The sequence below is a fragment of the Bombina bombina genome, chromosome 6, assembly GCF_027579735.1.
Source record: "Bombina bombina isolate aBomBom1 chromosome 6, aBomBom1.pri, whole genome shotgun sequence".
NCBI lineage: Eukaryota > Metazoa > Chordata > Amphibia > Anura > Bombinatoridae > Bombina > Bombina bombina.
This window is the reverse complement of record NC_069504.1, coordinates 383,726,764-383,749,259: the sequence shown is the minus strand read 5'-3', so window position 1 is coordinate 383,749,259 and position 22,496 is coordinate 383,726,764. Positions and strand designations below refer to the sequence as shown.

Here is a 22,496-nt window from a genome sequence, read left to right as displayed (position 1 = left end):
CCTATGCTAATTAGGATCATGTGACTGTTGTTACCTTTGAATTGAATATCCCCAGCTTGTTACATCAAGCTTAGCTTGTTAGATCAGTGATTTTTAACCTTTTTTTTGCCGTGGCACACTTTTTTACATAAAAAAATTCTGTGGCACACCACCATCCCAAAATTTAAAAAAAAAATCACACATTGTAGCCTACTATATATATATATATATATATATATATATATATATATATATATATATATATATACATACATACATACACACACATACACGCACACATACTGTATGTATTGTGCGCTGTTATGCCATGCCTCCTACAAACTACCTCTGCATTGGGAGTAAAAAACAAGCAAAGTTTAAAAAATGTCACACTGTTGTCAGTCTGCCGCGGCACACCTGAGGATCTCTCACGGCACACTAGTGTGCCACGGCACACTGGTTGAAAAACACTGTGTTAGATCATAGCAGCACTGTGTGTAGTTCATAAGTGTAGAGAGAGTTATAACAACGGAGTTGGACAAAGGAGTGGACAACAGAAATAAGTACTTTCAAATTCCAACAATTAAATGTAAACATGCTACACTTTCTGTCTGCTTTAACCTTTTCCTCCCTTCTCTTTAAAGTCACAGCTCTTCCATTCACAAACAGCACTCAGAACATTCATATTTCTCCTTCCCTTCTACCTTCCCCCCTCTATAACACACATGAACTTTATTCCTATCTCACATCCCTCAGTCAGCCATGCTTTACTGATCCTAAACTTAAACACTCACATAAGACACATTCTCATCTCCTTTAACTCACCATCTTTCTTCTTCTTGCAGCTGGGGATGTCTCACCTAACCCAGGTCCACCCTCTGCTTCCCTCAGATCACTACCCCAAATGACACCTCATACACCTTGCACACGTAACCCTCTAAACCTCATTAACTGCACCTCTATTAGTACACCCCAATTCTCGTGTGCCCTTTGGAATGCACGCTCGGTATGCAATAAGCTTACATCTATTCACGACCTATTTATTTCACGTTCACTTAACCTGTTAGCCCTCACTGAAACTTGGCTCTCCTCCTCTAACACAACTGCTGTAGCCTCTCTGTCCTATGGCGGCCTGCACTTTAGTCACACTCCCAGGCCTGGAGACAAACAAGGAGGAGGAGTAGGAATTCTCCTGTCTCCACACAGTACCTTTCACTGCATTCCTCCCCCCCCCCCCCCTCTTTCCTTCTCATCTTTTGAAGTTCACGCTATCCGCCTCTTCTCCCCTATAGCTCTTCGTGTTGTAGTTATCTATCGGCCCCCTGGCCCAGCATCACAATTTCTGGACCACTTTGAAGCCTGGCTTCCACATTTTCTCTCTTCTAATGTCCCTTCTCTCATCTTAGGGGACTTAAACATATCCCTTGATAAGCCTAACACGCCTGCTGCCTCAAAACGTCTATCCCTTGCCACCTCTTTAGGCCTGTCCCAGTGGACAACATCTCCAACACACTGTGAAGGCAACTCCATAGACCTGGTCTTCACAAATCTCTGTGCTGTTTCCAACTCCCTTAACTTCCCCTTTCTTCTCTCTGACCACCATCTATTAACTTTCTCTCTCACTCTACCTGCTACATCTTTGCAAGCCCCCAAAAAACTGCTACCTCACAGGAATTTAAATGACTTGGATCTCACAGACTTTTCCACTCAACTGAGTCCTCTGCTCTCTGACATTTCATCCCTCTCTTGTCCAACCCTCGTGACTCTACAGTATAATTCGGCACTAAAATCAACACTTGACAAAACTGCACCCTCCACTCTTCGACGTACATCAATCACTCGACGGCAACCGTGGCACACTAAACAGACCAGATATCTTCAGCGATGCTCACGGGCCGCTGAACGGCAGTGGAGGAAATCACACACCTTTGCTAATTTCCAACATTATAAATTCACCCTTAAGTCCTACAACTCTGCGCTCAGCCTGGCAAAACAAGTCTATTTCTCCTCCCTCATGTCATCTCATGCATCCAGCCCCAGAAAACTGTTCTCAACCTTTAACTTCCTTCTACGTCCGCCTGCCCCCCCGCCCACTACCAACCTCACTGCTCAAATTATTACTGATCACTTCAAAAATAAAATTGACACCATTAGAAAAGAGATCTGCACCTCGCACCCCGCAAACCCAGCAATCCTACCCACCCCTTCTATTAACAAAAATCTATGCTATTTCCCTCCTGTAACAGAGAAAGAAGTCTCTGCACTCATATCCTCAGCTCATCTCACAACCTGCCCACTTGACCCTATTCCTTCACAACTTATTCCCCCTCTCTCTGCTTCACTAACCCCTAACCTAACTCATCTCTTTAACCAATCCGTCACTGCTGGCACATTTCCCGACACATTCAAGCATGCGTCAATCATACCAATCCTAAAAAAGCCCTCGCTTGACCCCTCCACGCCTTCTAACTATCGACCGGTCTCCTTACTTCCCTTTGCTTCAAAATTATTGGAACGACTAGTCTATAATTGGCTAACTCAATTTCTCACAACTAACTCCTTACTTGATCCACTACAATCTGGTTTCCGCCCTAAACACTCAACAGAAACCGCTCTTGCTAAAGTAACAAATTACCTGTTATCAGCCAAAGCAAAAGGCCATTACTCATTACTAATTCTTCTTGACCTGTCCGCAGCTTTTGACACAGTTGACCATCCTCTCCTCCTAAAAATACTACATTCATTTGGCATCCGAGACACAGCCCTCTCCTGGTTTGCATCATATCTTTCAAACTGCTCGTTTTCAGTTTCCTTTAACAACATATCTTGTGATCCTATGTCTCTCTCAGTTGGAGTACCGCAAGGCTCTGTTTTGGGTCCCTTGCTTTTCTCTCTTTATACATCCTGCCTTGGAAAACGTATAGCCTCCTTTGGATTCCAGTACCACCTATATGCTGATGATACCCAAATCTATCTTTCCCCCCTCTTCGAGACATCCGACACCTGACATTTCTCTGATGGTTGGAGACTCTATTCTCAACACCTCACCTCAGGTCCGCTGCCTTGGGGTCACACTAGACTCAGAACTCACATTCAACCCACATATACAAACGCTTACCAAATCCTGCCGTTCACACCTACGCAACATTTCCAGAATTTGTCCCTTCCTTACTCAAAATACTACAAAAATACTTATTCATTCCCTCATCCTGTCACGCATTGATTATTGCAATTTACTCTTAAATGGGCTTCCAAAACACCGCCTCTCCTCCCTCCAATCTATTATGAATGCTTCTGCTAGACTCATCCACCCAAGTCGACGATCTACATCAGCTGCTCCGCTCTGCCAGTCTCTACACTGGCTCCCCATACACTCCAGAATACAATTTAAAGTATTAGCCCTAACCTACAAAGCACTCAACAGTCTAACTCCCAACTATATTTCCTCTCTCATTGTGAAATACTCCCCAACCTGTCCTCTTCAATCAACCTCTGACCTACGTCTCTACACTCCTGTTATCTCTACATCCCACTCCCGCCTCCAAGACTTCGCACGTGCTGCTCCTGTCCTCTGGAACTTTCTACCCCGCTCCATCAGACTGTCTCCAACCTTGTATAGCTTCAGAAGATCCTTGAAAACCCACCTATTCAGAGAGGCTTACCATCTCTCCTCCATCCCGCATCCGAACCAAGCTAATACATGTACACAAACTGCCTGACTCACTGCTGCAAATACAACCAATGTAACAAGCTACCCCAACCTTATGTCTCTGCACCCTAAACCTATAGACTGTGAGCTCTCCGGAGCAGGGCCCTCTTCCTCCTGTGCTAGATTTGTTTAGTCTTGTTATGTTTTGTATTGTATCACAAATCTTTGTCATTGTATACCCCTATCATTGTACCCAGCGCTACGGAATTTGGCGGCGCTATACAAATAAATGATAATAATAATAATAATAATAATAACATACCATATAAGTGTAAAATACAAAAACACAGAAAAACAAAATGTATGCTTACCTGATTTATTTCTTTCCGGACATGGAGAGTCCACAACGCCATTCCAATTACTAGTGGGATATTCACTCCTGGCCAGCAGGAGGAGGCAAAGAGCACCCCAGCAGAGCTGTTAACTGTCACTTTCCTTACCCATAACTCCCAATCATTCGGCCGAAGAGAAATGGAAAAAGATGATAACACAAAGGTGTAGAGGTGCCTGAGATTTAACAAAAAATACCGTCTTATTTAAGGGTGGGGCCGTGGACTCTCCATGTCCGGAAAGTAAGAAATTTATCAGGTAAGCATAAATTTTATTTTATTTCCTATGACATGGAGAGTCCACAAAGTCATTCCAATTACTAGTGGGAACCAATACCCAAGCTAGAGGACACAGAATGAACAGGAAGGGAGAACAAGACAGGCAGACCTAAACAGAAGGGACCACCTCTTGAAGAACCTTTCACCCAAAAGAGGCCTCAGCCGAGGCAATAGTATTAAAATTTGTAGAATTTTGAAAAAGTATGCAGAGGACCATGTTGCCACCTTGCAAATCTGTTCCACAGAAGCTTCATTTTTGAAAGCCCAAGAAGAAGGGGCAGCACTAGTGGAATGAGCAGCAATTCTCTCAGAAGGCTGTCTCATAAGCAAAACCAATCATACTTCTCAACCAGAGGAAAAGAGAAGTAGAAGTGGCCTTCTGACCCTTACGCTTTCCTGAGAAACAAACAAACAGGACAGATGAAAATCTTTAGTAGCCTGTAGGTAAAATTTTAGAGCATGCACATCATCCAAGTTATGCAAAAGATGTTCCTTATGAGAAGGAGGATTAGGACAAAAAGAAGGAACAACAATTTCCTGATTAATGTTTTGATCCGAAACCACCCTATGGAGAAACCCTAATTTAGTACACAGGACCGCCTTATTCGCATGAAAAATAAGGTAAGGGGAATCACACTCCAGAGCCGAGAGTTCAGAAACTCTGCGAGCAGAGGAAATAGCAATAAGGAACAAAACTTTCCAAGATAACTTAATATCTACAGAATTCCTTGGCTCAAAGGAGCCTGCTGCAAAACTTTAAGAACAAGGTTCAAGCTCCAAAGAGGAGCAACACATTTAAACACAGGCCTGATTCTGACCAGGGCCTGACAAAAAGATTGAACATCTGGCACATTCGCCAAACGTTTATGCAAAATAGACCATGCAGAAATCTGACCCTTCATAGAACTGACTGACAAACCCTTCTCCAGACCTTCCTGGAGAAAAGACGAAATTCTAGGAATCCTGACCCTACTCCAAGAGAAGCCCTTAGATTCACACTAATATAGGTATTTGCGCCATACCTTATGATACATTTTACGAGTAACCGGTTTGCGAGCCTGAAGCATGGCATCAATGACTGACTAAGCGTTCAATCTCCAAGCAGTCAGCTTCAGAGAAACTAGATTTGGATGGAGGAAAGGACCCTGAGTTAGAAGGTCGTTCCTCAGAGGTAACCTCCAAGGAGGAAGAGATGACATCTTCACCAGGTCCAAAACCAGATCTTGCGAGGCCATGCAGGAGCTATTAGAATTACAGGCGCTGTCTCCTGCTTGATACGAGCAATGAGTCGTGAAAGGAGAGCAAAAGGAGGAAACAGGTATGCTTGACCGAAAGCCCAAAGGAACCGCCAGAGCATCTATCAGGGCAGCCTGAGGATCTCTTGACCTTGAACCGTACCTTGGAAGCTTGGCATTCTGACGAGACACCATCAGATCGAATTCCGGCACCCCCCACCTGAGGGTTATCCTGGTGAACACCTCAGGATGGAGAGCTCACTGCCCGGTATGAAAGGTCTGTCTGCTCAGAAAATCTGCCTCCCAGTTGTCCACTCCTGGAATGTGAATGGCAGATAGGAGACAATTGTTTGCTTCCGCCCACTGAATAATGCGAGTCACCTCTTTCATGGACAAGGAACTCAAGAGTTCCTCCCTGGTGGTTGATGTAAGCCACTGAGGAGTTGTTGTCCGACTGGAATCTTATAATCCGGGCTAAAGACAACTGAGGCCAAGTTATCAAGGCATTGAAGATTGCTCTCAACTCTAAGATGTTTATGGGGAGAGAGGACTCCCGATTCCACAGGCCCTAAACTTTTAACGAGCCCCAGACTGCTCCCCAGCCTAGGAGGCTGGTGTCTGTGGTCACAATCACCCAGGAGGGTCTCCAGAAGCATGTGCCCTGAGACAGATGATCCTGAGAAATCTACCAAGCAAGAGTCTCTTGTTAGAGGATCCAGATCTATCCTGTGAGATAGATCTGAATGGTCTCCGTTCCATTGACTGAGCATGCATAGTTGCAGAGATTTTAGATGGAATCGAACAAAAGGAATGAGGTCCATGGAGGCAACTATCAGACCAATTAGCTCCATGCACTGAGCCACTGATGGATGAACAGTAGACTGGAGAAAGAGACATTAAGCAAGAAGTTTGGATTTTCTGACATCCGTCAGAAAAATCTTCATTAATATGAAATCTATGATGGTCCCTAAGAAACGCACCCTTGTAGCTGGAACAAGGGAACTCCAGATTCACATTCCATCCGTTAAAATGTAGAAAAGGCAACAAGATCTCTGTATAAGAGTTTGCTAGTTGAAAAGATGATGCTTGAACCAAGATGTCGTCCAGGCAAGGCGACACAATTCCCTGAGACCTAACAACTGCCAAAAGAGCCCCCAGAACCTTTGTGAGAATTCTGGGAGCTGGGGCAAGGCCAAACAGAAGAGTAACAAATTGAAAGTGCTTGTCTAGAAAAGCGAATCTCAGGAACTGTGATGATCACTGTGAATGGGAACATGCAGGTAAGCGTCCTTCAGGTCTATGGTCGTCATGGACTGACCCTCTTGGACCAAAGAAAGAATAGAACAAATGGTTTCCATCTTGAAGGACGGCACCCTGAGGAATTTGTTGAGACATTTTAGATCTAAAATGGGTCGATATGTTCCCTCTTTTTTGGGAAACACAAATAGATTTGAATAGAATCCTTGACCCTGTTCCCTTACAGGAACTGGAACAATCACTCCTAGGGAGGAAAGGTCCTGAACGCAGCTTAAGAAAGCCTCTCTTTTTACCTTGTTTGCAGATAGTCTTGAGAGGATGAATCTGCCCCTGGGAGGACAAGTTTTGAATCCTATTTTGTAACCCTGAGATACTATGTCCACAGCCCAAGGATCTGGGACATCGCGTATCCAAGCTTGATGAAAAAAGAAAAAAAGTCTGCCCCCCCACTTTATTCAATACCGGACCGGGGGCTCACCCTTCATGCTGATTTAGCCTCAGATGAAGGCTTCTTTGCTTGCTTCCCTTATTCCATGGCTGACTGGATCTCCAGGAGGACTTGGACTGCTCCTGCTTGGGAGGAGGAAGAGGGGGACTTTTGCCATTTGAGGTTAAGAAAGGAACAGAAATTAGAGCTTTGGCGACCCTTAGGTCTAATTCTTCTTGTCTTGAGGTAGAAAAGACCCCTTTCCACCTGTAATCTCAGAAATTATTCTCCGCCAGACCAGGACCAAAAAGGTTCTTACCCTTATAAGGTAAAGACAGGAGCTTGGACTTGGAAGTAACATCAGCTGACCAAGATTTTAGCCATAGGGCTCTGCGAGCTAGAACCACAAAGCTATACATTTTGGCTCTCAGTCTAATAACTTACATGTTGGCATCAGAAATAAAGGAATTGGCCAGTTTAAGAGCTTTGATTCTATCTTGCATATCCTCTAAAGAAGTTTCCTCTAAAATTAACTCAGATAAAGCATCACACCAATAAGATGCTGCACTCGCAAAGTTTGCAATACTAGCAGCAGGTTGCCATTGTAATCCCTGATGAACATACATCTTTTTTTAAATAAGCCTCAAGCTTTTAATCCATGGGATCCTTAAAAGAACAGATACCCATTATAGGAATCGTAGTTCTTTTGGCCAGAGTAGAAATAGCGCCTTCCACCATAGGCACAATGCACCATGAGTCCCGAATGGAGTCAGCAACAGGAAACCTGTTTTAAAAAAAAAAAACGGGAGAAGGGGAAAAGGGAATCCCTGGTTTGTCCTATTTCTGCGACAAGATCTCTGACACACGGTCTGGAACAGGAAATACTTCCACAGAGGAAGGAACATCATAGTATTTATTAAGCTTACTAGATTTTTTTTAGGGTTGACAGCGACAGAAGGGTCGGAGTCATTCAAAGTAGCCAGTACCTCCTTTAGAAGTAAACTAAGGTGTTCAAAATTAAATCTGAAGTTTACTTCTTCAGAATCAGTCAAAGGATTTACACTGTCAGAATTTGAGATCTCACCCTCAGAAGCTACCGAGGTATCCTCCTCATCCGACTTATGGGGGAGGTCAACCATCGCAGAGGAAGATGGAACAGACACCTAACTAGCAGAAATATGATTTGATTTCCTCTTGCGCTAACCCGCAATGGGAAAAGCGGATAAAACCACAGACAGTTCAGAAGATATCTGTGCAGCAAAATCTTCTGGCAAATTCACGCCTCCAGGAGGCTGAGAATAACCGCAGGGCACTGTATGTGATGCCATGGAGGCTTGGGACGTTTGAGGAGAAAGCTGTAACATATCCTAAACAGCATTATCTTGAGAGACAATAGGCTCAGAAGGCAGTCAATTATCTTTAAACTTGAGGGTCCTAGCTAAACATGAGGAACAAAATTGCATAGGCAAAGCAATTTGAGCCTCTAAACACAATAAACATTTATCAAGAGAAAATGACTCCTGTTCAGTATCCGTAGCTGTATTAATACCCAAAAATAAAAGGAATGAAAAAAAAAAATTTGCAAATGACTACTGTCACTTTAAGAAGACATTTATTTCCTCAGTGCGCTAAAGTATACCCAAACAATGAAAAAATAAAATATGCGCCTCTACACCTCAGTCAGCCTAAGGTGCCCTACCTGAACCTCAAAAGTTGTCCAAATGCAAGAAACTCTCCTGCAGATCAGTCAAACGAGTCGTCACAGAAGAAAATTCACATAGAAATGACGCCGCACAAGTCAGGATCTCAAGCGAAAGAGCGGGAAGTCACATGACCGGCAGAAAGAGAAAATGACCAAAAGAGCGCGTCTCTAAAGAATCCTCAGAGTTAAAAAGAAAACCGGTAATGTAAATGTTGCCCCAAACAGTAATGTAAATGTTGCCCCAAACATTCGAAATCCCCAAATAAAATTTTCCATTCATCTGAGAACGTTACTGACAAAATAAAGATATCTTTCAGCCACAGAGGCACCGTTCCATAAACAATAAGGGAAGACATTAACTCTTTAGTATCCTCACATACAATAAGTCGAATAATAGAGAGAGAGAGAAAGGCCAATGGCACTACTACATATGTAATTGGACTACTGGCTAATGCCTGCACACTGCCCCAAAATAAATCCTACTTAAAGAAGTTATTATGTCCCAAAATAATTATTGCAGAAATAATCTTTCCAAGTGCAAGTCTCCAAAGACCTAGAAGACAAAAGCATTTACCTGCAAATCCAGCTGTCGGGCAGGAAGACAGCTTACAAGGTTTGAAAGAGACCTGTAGAAAAAAGAAAGAACTGAGTAACCAACTCTGGCTTTCTATAACTAGTGTAGCAACAATGTTAAAAACAAAGCAAGGACAACCTCACCACTTTCTAACTGCTAAAAGCCACCACTACTCTTACTAAAGAGATCGACGTGGACACAGCTAAACCCCAATCCTTTCTTGTAGGGAAAAATACCCATAAAAGGATTAAATATCTTCACACACCAACTTCGCTTTTCCTCCATTGATAGAGGAGAGAGAATTACTGGTGGTTATGGGTAAGGGAAGTGACACTTAAAGTGAAAGTAAAGTTAATAGCTCCAGAATTCATCCATCGTTACAATATACTAATAGCATTATGAACTTTTTTTCCTATTTTTTTTTTTTTTTTTCAAAATTAGACTTTTAATCAATATCTTTTTTCCTACCATTACTGGGCGAACTTCTCCCACCCTCTACTTCCTCTATTTCTGTAATGTGACGTATAGAGCGGTCCCACCCGCTCTATACGTATCTCTAAAGCTCGTGCACAAAGTCCCTTTATATTGTGCAAATCTGAGATTTTAACTCCTTCATAGCGAGATTCTGCACGTCTAACAGCCATTGGAGTAATCTCTCCATGACAGGTGCACATAACTAAAATTCTCTGCAGACTTCAGCACCATAACTAAAATTCTCTGCAGACTTCAGCACAGCGGAGTACTATCCAAAAACATGAGCAATAGAGGTAGAGTGACGGTATCAGCATTTGATTAACAGTGTACTTCGAAAAGTTCCATCCCAAAAGGCAAATCACTATATAACACATAATGATTAAAGCGCAATACCATTTTTACTTCTTGTAATGCCTGCGGCAGCCTAACGGCATTTACCCAAAATAAACATGGCGTTCTCTTTTTTTGCACTGCTTGTGCCGCTCACCTTCATTCCCTCCATGGTGTGAGATCGGAACCGACTGCCCTAAGAGAATAACAAGTGATGCAAAAACTAGTACGCATGCACAAAACGGGAACGCGCATGTACTATAAGATGAGATGGGTTGATATTGGAGAGCAGCAAAAAAGGGATTTAAAAGTGAGAGATTACTTGCTTTAGAATAAATATATTTTTAAAAAAATTATGAATTAAAGTCCTATTGATTTTTAACACAGAATTGGATTGTGGATCGGCGTCAAGGTAACTTTAACTTCACTTTAACAGCTCTGCTGGTGTGCTCTTTGCCTCCTCCTGCTGGCCAGGAGTGAATATCCCACTAGTAATTGGAATGACGTCGTGGACCCTCCATGTCATAGGAAAGAAAATGTCACTTTCTTTCATGTAATTAGCAAGAGTCCATGAGCTAGTGACGTATGGGATATACATTCCTACCAGGAGGGGCAAAGTTTCCCAAACCTCAAAATGCCTATAAATACACCCCTCACCACACCCACAAATCAGTTTTACAAACTTTGCCTCCTATGGAGGTGGTGAAGTAAGTTTGTGCTAGATTCTACGTTGATATGCGCTCCGCAGCAGGTTGGAGCCCGGTTTTCCTCTCAGCGTGCAGTGAATGTCAGAGGGATGTGAGGAGAGTATTGCCTATTTGAATTCAATGATCTCCTTCTACGGGGTCTATTTCATAGGTTCTCTGTTATCGGTCGTAGAGATTCATCTCTTACCTCCCTTTTCAGATCGACTATATACTCTTATATATACCATTACCTCTACTGATTCTCGTTTCAGTACTGGTTTGGCTTTCTACTACATGTAGATGAGTGTCCTGGGGTAAGTAAGTCTTATTTTCTGTGACACTCTAAGCTATGGTTGGGCACTTTTTTTATAAAGTTCTAAATATATGTGTTCAAACATTTATTTGCCTTGATTCAGGATGTTCAACGTTCCTTATTTCAGACAGTCAGTTTCATATTTGGGATAATGCATATGAATTAATCAATTTTTTTCTTACCTTAAAATTTGACTTTTTTCCCTGTGGGCTGTTAGGCTCGCGGGGGCTGAAAATGCTTCATTTTATTGCGTCATTCTTGGCCCAGACTTTTTTGGCGCAAATTTTTTTTTTCTGTTTCCGGCGTCATACGTGTCGCCGGAAGTTGCGTCATTTTTGACGTTTTTTTGCGCCAAAAGTGTCGGCGTTCCGGATGTGGCGTGATTTTTGGCGCCAAAAGCATTTAGGCGCCAAATAATGTGGGCGTCTTTTTTGGCGCTAAAAAATATGGGCGTCACTATTGTCTCCACATTATTTAAGTCTCATTATTTTTTGCTTCTGGTTGCTAGAAGCTTGTTCACTGGCATTTTTTTCCCATTCCTGAAACTGTCATTTAAGGAATTTGATCAATTTTGCTTTATATGTTGTTACATATTGCAAGATGTCCCAGATTGACCCTGAGTCAGAAGATACTACTGGAAAATCTCTGCCTGGTGCTGGATCTACCAAAGTTAAGTGTATCTGCTGTAAACTTGTGGTATCTGTTCCTCCAGCTGTTGTTTGTAATGAATGTCATGACAAACTTGTTAATGCAGATAATATTTCCTTTAGTAATGTTACATTACCTGTTGCTGTTCCATCAACATCTAATACTAGTGTTCCTGTTAACATAAGAGATTTTGTGTCTAAATCCATTAAGAAGGCTATGTCTGTTATTCCTCTTTCTAGTAAACGTAAAAGGTCTTTTAAAACTTCTCATTTTTCAGATGAATTTTTAAATGAACATCATCATTCTGTTTCTGATAATGATTCCTCTGGTTCAGAGGATTCTGTTTCAGAGGTTGATGCTGATAAATCTTCATATTTATTCAAAATGGAATTTATTCGTTCTTTACTTAAAGAAGTCTTAATTGCATTAGAAATAGAGGATTCTGGTCCTCTTGATACTAAAACTAAACGTTTAAATAAGGTTTTTAAATCTCCTGTAGTTATTCCAGAAGTTTTTCCTGACCCTGATGCTATTTCTGAAGTAATCTCCAGGGAATGGAATAATTTGGGTAATTCATTTACTCCTTCTAAACGTTTTAAGCAATTATATCCTGTGCCATCTGACAGATTAGAGTTTTGGGACAAAATCCATAAGGTTGATGGGGCTGTCTCTACTCTTGCTAAACGTACTACTATTCCTACGGCAGATAGTACTTCCTTTAAGGATCCTTTAGATAGGAAGATTGAATCCTTTCTAAAAAAAGCTTACTTATGTTCAGGTAATCTTCTTAGACCTGCTATATCTTTAGCGGATGTTGCTGCAGCTTCAACGTTTTGGTTAGAAGCTTTAGCGCAACAAGTAACAGATCATAATTCTCATAGCATTGTTAATCTTCTTCAACATGCTAATAACTTTATTTGTGATGCCATCTTTGATGTCATTAGAGTTGATGTCAGGTATATGTCTCTAGCTATTTTAGCTATAAGAGCTTTATGGCTTAAAACTTGGAATGCTGATATGTCTTCTAAGTCAACTTTGCTTTCCCTTTCTTTCCAGGGTAATAAATTATTTGGTTCTCAGTTGGATTCTATTATCTCAACTGTTACTGGAGGGAAAGGAACTTTTTTACCACAGGATAAAAAATCTAAAGGTAAACTTAGGTCTAATAATCGTTTTCGTTCCTTTCTTCACAATAAGGAACAAAAGCCTGATCCTTCACCCACAGGAGCGGTATCAGTTTGGAAACCATCTCCAGTCTGGAATAAATCCAAGCCTTTTAGAAAACCAAAGCCAGCTCCCAAGTCCACATGAAGGTGCGGCCCTCATTCCAGCCCAGCTGGTAGGGGGCAGATTACGATTTTTCAAAGAAATTTGGATCAATTCAATTCACAATCTTTGGATTCAGAACATTGTTTCACAAGGGTACAGAATTGGCTTCAAGATAAGGCCTCCTGCAAAGAGATTTTTTCTTTCCCGTGTCCCAGAAAATCCAGCGAAGGCTCAAGCATTTCTGAAATGTGTTTCAGATCTAGAGTTGGCTGGAGTAATTATGCCAGTTCCAGTTCTGGAACAGGGGCTGGGGTTTTATTCAAATCTCTTCATTGTACCAAAGAAGGAGAATTCCTTCAGACCAGTTCTGGATCTAAAAATATTGAATCGTTATGTAAGGATACCAACATTCAAAATGGTAACTATAAGGACTATCCTGCCTTTTGTTCAGCAAGGGAATTATATGTCCACAATAGATTTACAGGATGCATATCTGCATATTCCGATTCATCCAGATCACTATAAGTTTCTGAGATTCTCTTTCCTAGACAAGTATTACCAGTTTGTGGCTCTGCCGTTTGGCCTAGCAACAGCTCCAAGAATTTTTACAAAGGTTCTCGGTGCCCTTCTGTCTGTAATCAGAGAACAGGGTATTGTGGTATTTCCTTATTTGGACGATATCTTGGTACTTGCTCGGTCTTCACATTTAGCAGAATCTCATACGAATCGACTTGTGTTGTTTCTTCGAGATCATGGTTGGAGGATCAATTTACCGAAAAGTTAATTGATTCCTCAAACAAGGGTAACCTTTTTAGGTTTCCAGATAGATTCAGTGTCCATGACTCTGTCTCTGACAGACAAGAGACGTCTTAAATAAATCTCAGCCTGTCGAATCCTTCAGTCTCAATCATTCCCTTCGGTAGCCTTATGCATGGAAATTCTAGGTCTTATGACTGCTGCATCGGACGCGATCCCCTTTGCTCGTTTTCACATGCGACCTCTTCAGCTCTGTATGCTGAATCAGTGGTGCAGGGATTACACAAAGATATCTCAATTAATATCTTTAAAACCGATTGTACGACACTCTCTGACGTGGTGGACAGATCACCATCGTTTAGTTCAGGGGGCTTCTTTTGTTCTTCTGACCTGGACTGTAATCTCAACAGATGCAAGTCTGACAGGTTGGGGAGCTGTTTGGGGGTCTCTGACAGCACAAGGGGTTTGGGAATCTCAGGAGGTGAGATTACCAATAAATATTTTGGAACTCCGTGCAATTTTCAGAGCTCTTCAGTCATGGCCTCTTCTAAAGAGAGAATCGTTCATTTGTTTTCAGACAGACAATGTCACAACTGTGGCATATATCAATCATCAAGGAGGGACTCACAGTCCTCTGGCTATGAAAGAAGTATCTCGAATACTGGTATGGGCAGAATCCAGCTCCTGTCTAATTTCTGCGGTTCATATCCCAGGTATAGACAATTGGGAAGCGGATTATCTCAGTCGCCAAACGTTACATCCGGGCGAATGGTCTCTTCACCCAGAGGTATTTCTTCAGATTGTTCAAATATGGGGACTTCCAGAAATAGATCTGATGGCTTCTCATCTAAACAAGAAACTTCCCAGGTATCTGTCCAGATCCAGGGATCCTCAGGCGGAAGCAGTGGATGCATTGTCACTTCCTTGGAAGTATCATCCTGCCTATATCTTTCCGCCTCTAGTTCTTCTTCCAAAAGTAATCTCCAAGATTCTGAAGGAAAGCTCGTTTGTTCTGCTGGTGGCTCCAGCATGGCCTCACAGGTTTTGGTATGCGGATCTTGTCCGGATGGCCTCTTGCCAACCGTGGACTCTTCCGTTAAGACCGGACCTTCTGTCGCAAGGTCCTTTTTACCATCAGGATCTCAAATCCTTAAATTTAAAGGTATGGAGATTGAACGCTTGATTCTTAGTCAAAGAGGTTTCTCTGACTCTGTGATTAATACTATGTTACAGGCTCGTAAATCTGTATCTAGGAAGATATATTATCGAGTCTGGAAGACTTACATTTCTTGGTGTCTTTCTCATCATTTTTCCTGGCATTCTTTTAGAATTCCGAGAATTTTACATTTTCTTCAGGATGGTTTGGATAAAGGTTTGTCTGCAAGTTCCTTGAAAGGACAAATCTCTGCTCTTTCTGTTCTTTTTCACAGAAAGATTGCTAATCTTCCTGATATTCATTGTTTTGTACAAGCTTTGGTTCGTATAAAACCTGTTATTAAGTCAATTTCTCCTCCTTGGAGTTTGAATTTGGTTCTGGGGGCTCTTCAAGCTCCTCTGTTTGAACCTATGCATTCATTGGACATTAAATTACTTTCTTGGAAAGTTTTGTTTCTTTTGGCCATCTCTTCTGCTAGAAGAGTTTCTGAATTATCTGCTCTTTCTTGTGAGTCTAATTTTCTGATTTTTCATCAGGATAAGGCGGTGTTGCGAACTTCTTTTAAATTTTTACCTAAGGTTGTGAATTCTAACAACATTAGTAGAGAAATTGTGGTTCCTTCATTGTGTCCTAATCCTAAGAATTCTAAGGAGAGATCATTGCATTCTTTGGATGTAGTTAGAGCTTTGAAATATTATGTTGAAGCTACTAAGAATTTCCGAAAGACATCTAGTCTATTTGTTATCTTTTCCGGTTCTAGGAAAGGTCAGAAGGCCTCTGCCATTTCTTTGGCATCTTGGTTGAAATCTTTAATTCATCATGCTTATGTCGAGTCGGGTAAAACTCCGCCTCAGAGGATTACAGCTCATTCTACTAGGTCAGTTTCTACTTCCTGGGCGTTTAGTAATGAAGCTTCGGTTGATCAGATTTGCAAAGCAGCAACTTGGTCTTCTTTGCATACTTTTACTAAATTCTACCATTTTGATGTGTTTTCTTCTTCTGAAGCAGTTTTTGGTAGAAAAGTACTTCAGGCAGCTGTTTCAGTTTGATTCTTCTGCTTATAATTTCAGTTTTTTTCATTATAAGATTTAAACTTTATTTTGGGTGTGGATTATTTTCAGCGGAATTGGCTGTCTTTATTTTATCCCTCCCTCTCTAGTGACTCTTGCGTGGAAGATCCACATCTTGGGTAGTCATTATCCCATACGTCACTAGCTCATGGACTCTTGCTAATAACATGAAAGAAAACATAATTTATGTAAGAACTTACCTGATAAATTCATTTCTTTCATATTAGCAAGAGTAAATGAATTTATCAGGTAAATTCTTACATAAATTATGTTTTTTTTCCAAAAATTATACAATACATTAAAAAAGTGATAGTAAAACATTGTAATCTATGCAACCCATATTCAATCAAATAAAAAACACCAAGATTCTAAATAATACCGGTTTAAAAATGTTATTCTAATTTTAGATTCTATATTGGTATCAAACTGTAATTTACAACTGTGGTATTGCATCAGTGTGTTGCTAGAGTTCTTCATGATGACAACTGTCAGTACATATCGCCTACATCACATTACCATATCTTATATGATCACTGCATCCTTTTTTTTTTTTTTTTTACAAAACTGTGGAATATGTTGGTGCTTTTTTAAATAAATCACATTTAGAAAGCTCTTTTACACTATATGAATATTTTTAAACAATTATCTCCTGACTGGGGAATTTACAGATAAATACATAATACACTAAATGCAATATCCAAAATACATTTAAAAAAAAAATCCACACTAAACTGAAAACAACTAATAAAGTAATTTCACTGGCATAAATATATGCCGGGTGGCATTATGGGGGGAGCGTTATTCTTATTAAAATTATTTTTATTTCCTCTTATTCAAAGCACAAGTGGTAAAGTTTAGTGTTTTTGAAATGCAAGCCTGTATGTAAGGAGTAAATTAAAGGTTCATTCATTCATGATTTTTAATTAAACATACACTAAAACATACCTGGTTCATAACGTTTTAACTAAATTCAAGAATAGTTAAATTAGTAGAGTGATGGCTTAAGAGGAGGCTGTAATGTATTATAAATAATGGAGCACATTCATGTGCACCACTTATATGTTGTGCCCTCAGGATTCAGTGCTTGGGCATGTTTTGTACAATATATTATCAATTATATTAGTAAAGGGGTTGAATGAAACATGTTTAAAGAGCACAATTATGCATTTAGGAAGCACAATTTAAAAAGTTATTATAGACTCAACAACAGAAACAAAAAAGGGACAATTAAAATGTATTATTTATTTATTTTTTAAATAGTTTTAGACTGGGTAGTAAATGGTATTATGTTAATTAAACTCGTGTAGCATTAATGACTATGCTTTAAATGGGCACACTCTGTCAACAATGATATAGTTTAAAAAAAGGTCTAGATCAGGGTGAGAAAAACTTGCCATTATTGCCCAAGGTAACACACAAAAAATGTTGTAGCAGTAGTACTGCATGTCTTTTGCCAATAGTCATTTTGCCTGCAAGTGAAGTATTGTCAATTTGAGCACACACTCAAAAAGGTTCACACCACTGTTCTAGAACATTGGAATAATTTGTCTATGAAATAACTGAGACAACCGCTGTAACTAATGATGATTGCTTAACTTGTATGCAGAGAAATAATTTAGTAAGCATCATGCAATGAATGCTTTAACACTTTAAAGATTGCTTTGGTATTTAGTCATCATGTATTTAATATATGTCATTCTAGGTTTTACTTAAAGGGACACTGGACCCAAATTTTTTCTTTCGCGATTCAGGTAGAGCATGAAATTTTAAGAAACTTTCTAATTTACTCCTATTATCAAATGTTCTTCATTCTCTTGGTATCTTTATTTGAAAAAAAAAAAGCTTAGATGCCTTCTTTTTCAAATAAAGATAGCAAGGGAACGAAGAAAAATTGATAATAGGTGTAAATTAGAAAGTTGCTTAAAATTGCATGCTCTATCTGAATCACAAAAGAAAAAATTGTGTTCAGTGTCCCTTTAATTGAAACTCAAACACTTATGATTTACAAGATTCAACCAGGCAAAATAAAAAAAAAATGCATCGGGTATAAAAGATCGATACGTAGGATATGAAGTTACTTACTGATTCACATTGGCTATGGTATCCATCCAGCTTCTGACACGCACCTTATTTCTAACATTTGGAGGATTGCTAAATTCATGTATGATACAGATGTGGTATGGATATGGTCCACTAAACATCTTGCTTTCCAACGAAAGAGTGTCTACCTGTTATAAAAAAACACAATGCTGATGTAATTAAACAGATTTTCACCACAAGAACAAACACAAATTCTATTTTTGGAAGCAATGCTATTCTCAGCACAGTCCCTTCTGCCACTTTCACAATAAAAATGTTAAGATGATTAACATTTGAATGTATTACTAACTTTACTTACCTATACTGATCAGTCTTTTGTAATTTCAGAATGTGTGAAAACATCTACATAAACCCTAGCAAGAAGCTTTAAGATAACTAAGACTCCTGTTATGCCATGCCTCCTACAAACTATACGTGACATATTGACATTCATTCACAAACAATCATAATGATTGTCTGTGAATGAATGTCAATATATCATGGTTGTAAAGGATGTCTGTCTGATGAGCATGTCACAAACCTCCCAATATTTCAAAATGTGAAAGAGGGACACCCCTGCACTGGGAGTAAAAAACAAGCAAAGTTTAAAAAAAAATGTCACACTGTTGTCAGTCTGCCGCGGCACACCTGAGGATCTCTCACGGCACGCCATGGCACACTGGTTGAAAAACACTGATCTAAAGCCAAAACACAATGCATGGAAGCAAATAATACAGTGTCTTCAACTAATAATGGCACCCATGGTAAATATTAGCAAATGCTATGAAAAATTGTATTGTTTAACCTTTTGTTCAACAAATACACACAAACATACTCCGCTCTCATGGATATCAAACAATTGCTAACAACACAGGTTTATCCAAAAAAAAAAAAATCTTTGTTAAATATGTGTGGCACAATTATTGGCACCCCTATGAATTCATATGAGAAAAGTATATTACCATTTTCCATTTTTAGTACACCTGGGTGACTAGAAAGAGGAAATTGTTCAACCATGACTTACTGTTTCGCAGGGGCATAAATATGAGGAAACACATAGGCCAAATTCCCTTAGTCATTCATCACAATAAGACCAAGGAATATAGCTGCAATGTGCAGAAAAAGGTTGTTGAGCTTCACAAAATGGAAAGTGGCTATAAGAAAATAACAAAAAAACATTAAAAATGCCCGTTTCTTTCCATAAGGCAGGGAGAGTCCACGATGATATTCCTTACTGTTGGGAAATACAACACCTGGCCACCAGGAGGAGACAGACACCCCAGCCAAAGGCTTAAATGTCCCTCCCACTTCCCCCATCCCCAGTCATTCTTTGCCTTTTGTCACTAGAGGAGGATGGAAGAGAAGTGTCAGAATATTTGGATAGTCCATAAATGGGTATGTTTCCTTCAAGAAAGGACTGGAGGTTTATGTAATCATATAAACCTCTCAGTGAGAGTATTGATGAATGTTAGAGTCTGGATATGCAGAGAAAGTTTTTCTGTGAAGCGATCCAGAATGTCTATCAAACAGCTCCTGGGCAATCAGTGTTAACGAGTTACACTGCTTGCCTATCCACACTCAGGTCCCTGTCAGAACACTGCAGCAAGGCTGTCACACTTGAGAGGCTGTATCTGTTCCACAGCAAGAATCCTGGAGGGTACGTCCGCTTTATTTTACTATTTTGCAGGGTCTCCTGTTATTAGGGTCACAGTGAGACTCCTCTTAACCTCAAAAGGATCCAGGGTTAATATCTCTTTGATTTCAGAGATTAATTTGGAACAGTTTGGGGATATATATTTATATATGTACTGCCTTGTTCTCTATGGAACACTTTGTGAAGGTTTGGGCTCAAATAGACTGCGTCCTTTTTTGGCAATGGAACAGACAGGTTTCACTTTTGTTTTTGAAAGTTGCACAGCTTCTAATAGCTTCTCGCACTTTCTTATAGCAGGGGAGGTCCATTCTTACACACCACATAATCGAGAGCGGTTCCTTACGTTTACCTTGCGATCTTACTGCTGGAACTATGGAAATCCTAGAGTGCGTCCTATAACTGTCTGGGTCTAGGAAGTGGTAAGTGCCCCAGCCATTGGGGGTTATAAAGGTGCCTCTTTTTATAAATAAAAATTAGTCCTAGAGGAATTGTTTACATTTTTCCCTTACTGTGGGATTGCATCTTGAGCAATGGAGGACTCTGATAATATGTTAGAAGGTTCTGCACCTTCTATTATAAACAATAATACCTGTTTATATTGTGAGGAGGCAGTGTTTTGTCCACTTAATTGCTTAATTTTGTTCCAATTGCTTGGGTACCATAATAAAGTCTAAGAAGGGAGGTAAATCTGCTAACCCCCTTAGCATAATTAGTCCCTCTGAGCCGTCAACCTCTCAGGATTCTGTAGATGAGAGGTCTACCCTTTCCCCTAAAACCGCTTCACATGCAGTTGCCCGCTGCACGCCTAATACTCCGGCTGCGTCAGAGGGTGAGTGCTCAGAGGAGCCCTCCTTTCGATTTAAGATTGAGCATCTGTGTTTTTTGCTAAAGGAGGTTTTGTCTACATTAGAGGTTCCAGAAGCAACACTTCCAGATGAACCCAAGCTTCCTAAGTTAGACATGGTTTTGCATGGCGAATATTATCAGTATTGAATTGGAAAGAGTTGGAACTCCTTTTTCCCCTTCGTCAACTTTTAAAAAATTATTCCCGGTCCCCGATTCTCAGCTGGAATCGTGGGGTTCCATCCCTAAGGTGGATGGTGCCATTTCAATGCTAGCCAAGCGTACCACTATTTCTATCGAAGATAGTACTTCCTTCAAGGAGTCCATGGACAAGAAGTTGGAAAGTTTCTTAAGAAGAATGTTCCAACACACAGGATTTTTGCTTCAACCGGCAGCAGCAGTCACCGCTGTGGCCGGGGCCGCCACCTACTGGTATGACTCTCTGTCAGAGCTTATTGAGATGGAATCTCCCCTCGAGGATATTCAGGGGAGGATTAAAGCTCTAAGAATTGCCAATTCCTTTATCTGTGATGTGAATATGCAAATTATACGTCTGAACGCAAAGGCTTCAGGTTTTGCGGTTCTAGCTCGCAGAGCTCTCTGGTTGAAATCTTGGTCTGCGGATATGGTTTCTAAATCCAGACTCCTTTCCTTACCTTTCAAGGGGAAAGTTTTGTTTGGTCCAGGTCTGGACTGTATCATTTCTACTGTTACCAGAGGAAAACATAATTTATGTTTACCTGATAAATTTATTTCTCTTGTGATGTATCGAGTCCACGGATTCATCCTTACTTGTGGGATATTCTCCTCCCCTACAGGAAAGGGCAAAGAAAGCACCCACAGCAGAGCTGCCTATATAGCTCCCCCCTTAGCTCCACCCCCCAGTCATTCGACCGAAGGCTAGGAAGAAAAAGGAGAAACCATAGGGTGCAGTGGTGACTGAAAGTTTAAAAATAAAAATATATATGCCTGTCTTAAAAAATAGGGCGGGCCGTGGACTCGATACATCACAAGAGAAATAAATTCATCAGGTAAGCATAAATTATGTTTTCTCTTGTAAGATGTATCGAGTCCACGGATTCATCCTTACTTGTGGGATACCAATACCAAAGCTTTAGGACACGGATGAAGGGAGGGACAAGACAGGGACCTTAAACGGAAGGCACCACTGCTTGTAGAACCTTTCTCCCAAAAATAGCCTCCGAAGAAGCAAAAGTATCGAATTTGGAAAATTTGGAAAAAGTATGAAGCGAAGACCAAGTCGCCGCCTTACAAATCTGTTCAACAGAAGCCTCATTTTAAAAAGCCCATGTGGAAGCCACAGCTCTAGTAGAATGAGCAGTAATCCTTTCTGGAGGCTGCTGTCCAGCAGTCTCATAGGCCAAACGGATGATGCTTTTCAGCCAAAAGGAAAGAGAGGTAGCCGTAGCCCTTTGACCTCTCCGTTTACCAGAATAAACAACAAACAAAGAAGATGTTTGACGGAAATCTTTAGTTGCTTGTAAGTAGAATTTTAAAGCACGAACCACATCAAGATTGTGTAACAGACGTTCCTTCTTAGATGAAGGATTAGGACACAAAGAAGGAACCACAATCTCTTGATTGATATTCTTATTAGAAACAACCTTAGGAAGAAACCCAGGTTTGGTACGTAAAACCACCTTATCTGCATGGAAAACAAGGTAAGCGGAATCACATTGTAAAGCAGATAGCTCAGAAACTCTTCG

The 22,496-nt window shown here is 40.5% G+C and overlaps 1 protein-coding gene across 3 annotated transcripts in view; it reads right to left on the bottom strand.

Annotated features, from left to right (window-relative positions):
• Positions 1 to 22,496, bottom strand: part of FBXO38 (F-box protein 38) — a 128,679-nt gene that overhangs the window by 21,195 nt on the left and 84,988 nt on the right. For all 3 annotated transcript variants that reach the window (XM_053717087.1, XM_053717085.1, XM_053717086.1), the window contains exon 20: positions 18,276 to 18,421. In XM_053717087.1, the coding sequence (XP_053573062.1) occupies positions 18,276 to 18,421 (146 nt within the window). The remainder of the gene's footprint in view (positions 1 to 18,275; positions 18,422 to 22,496) is intronic.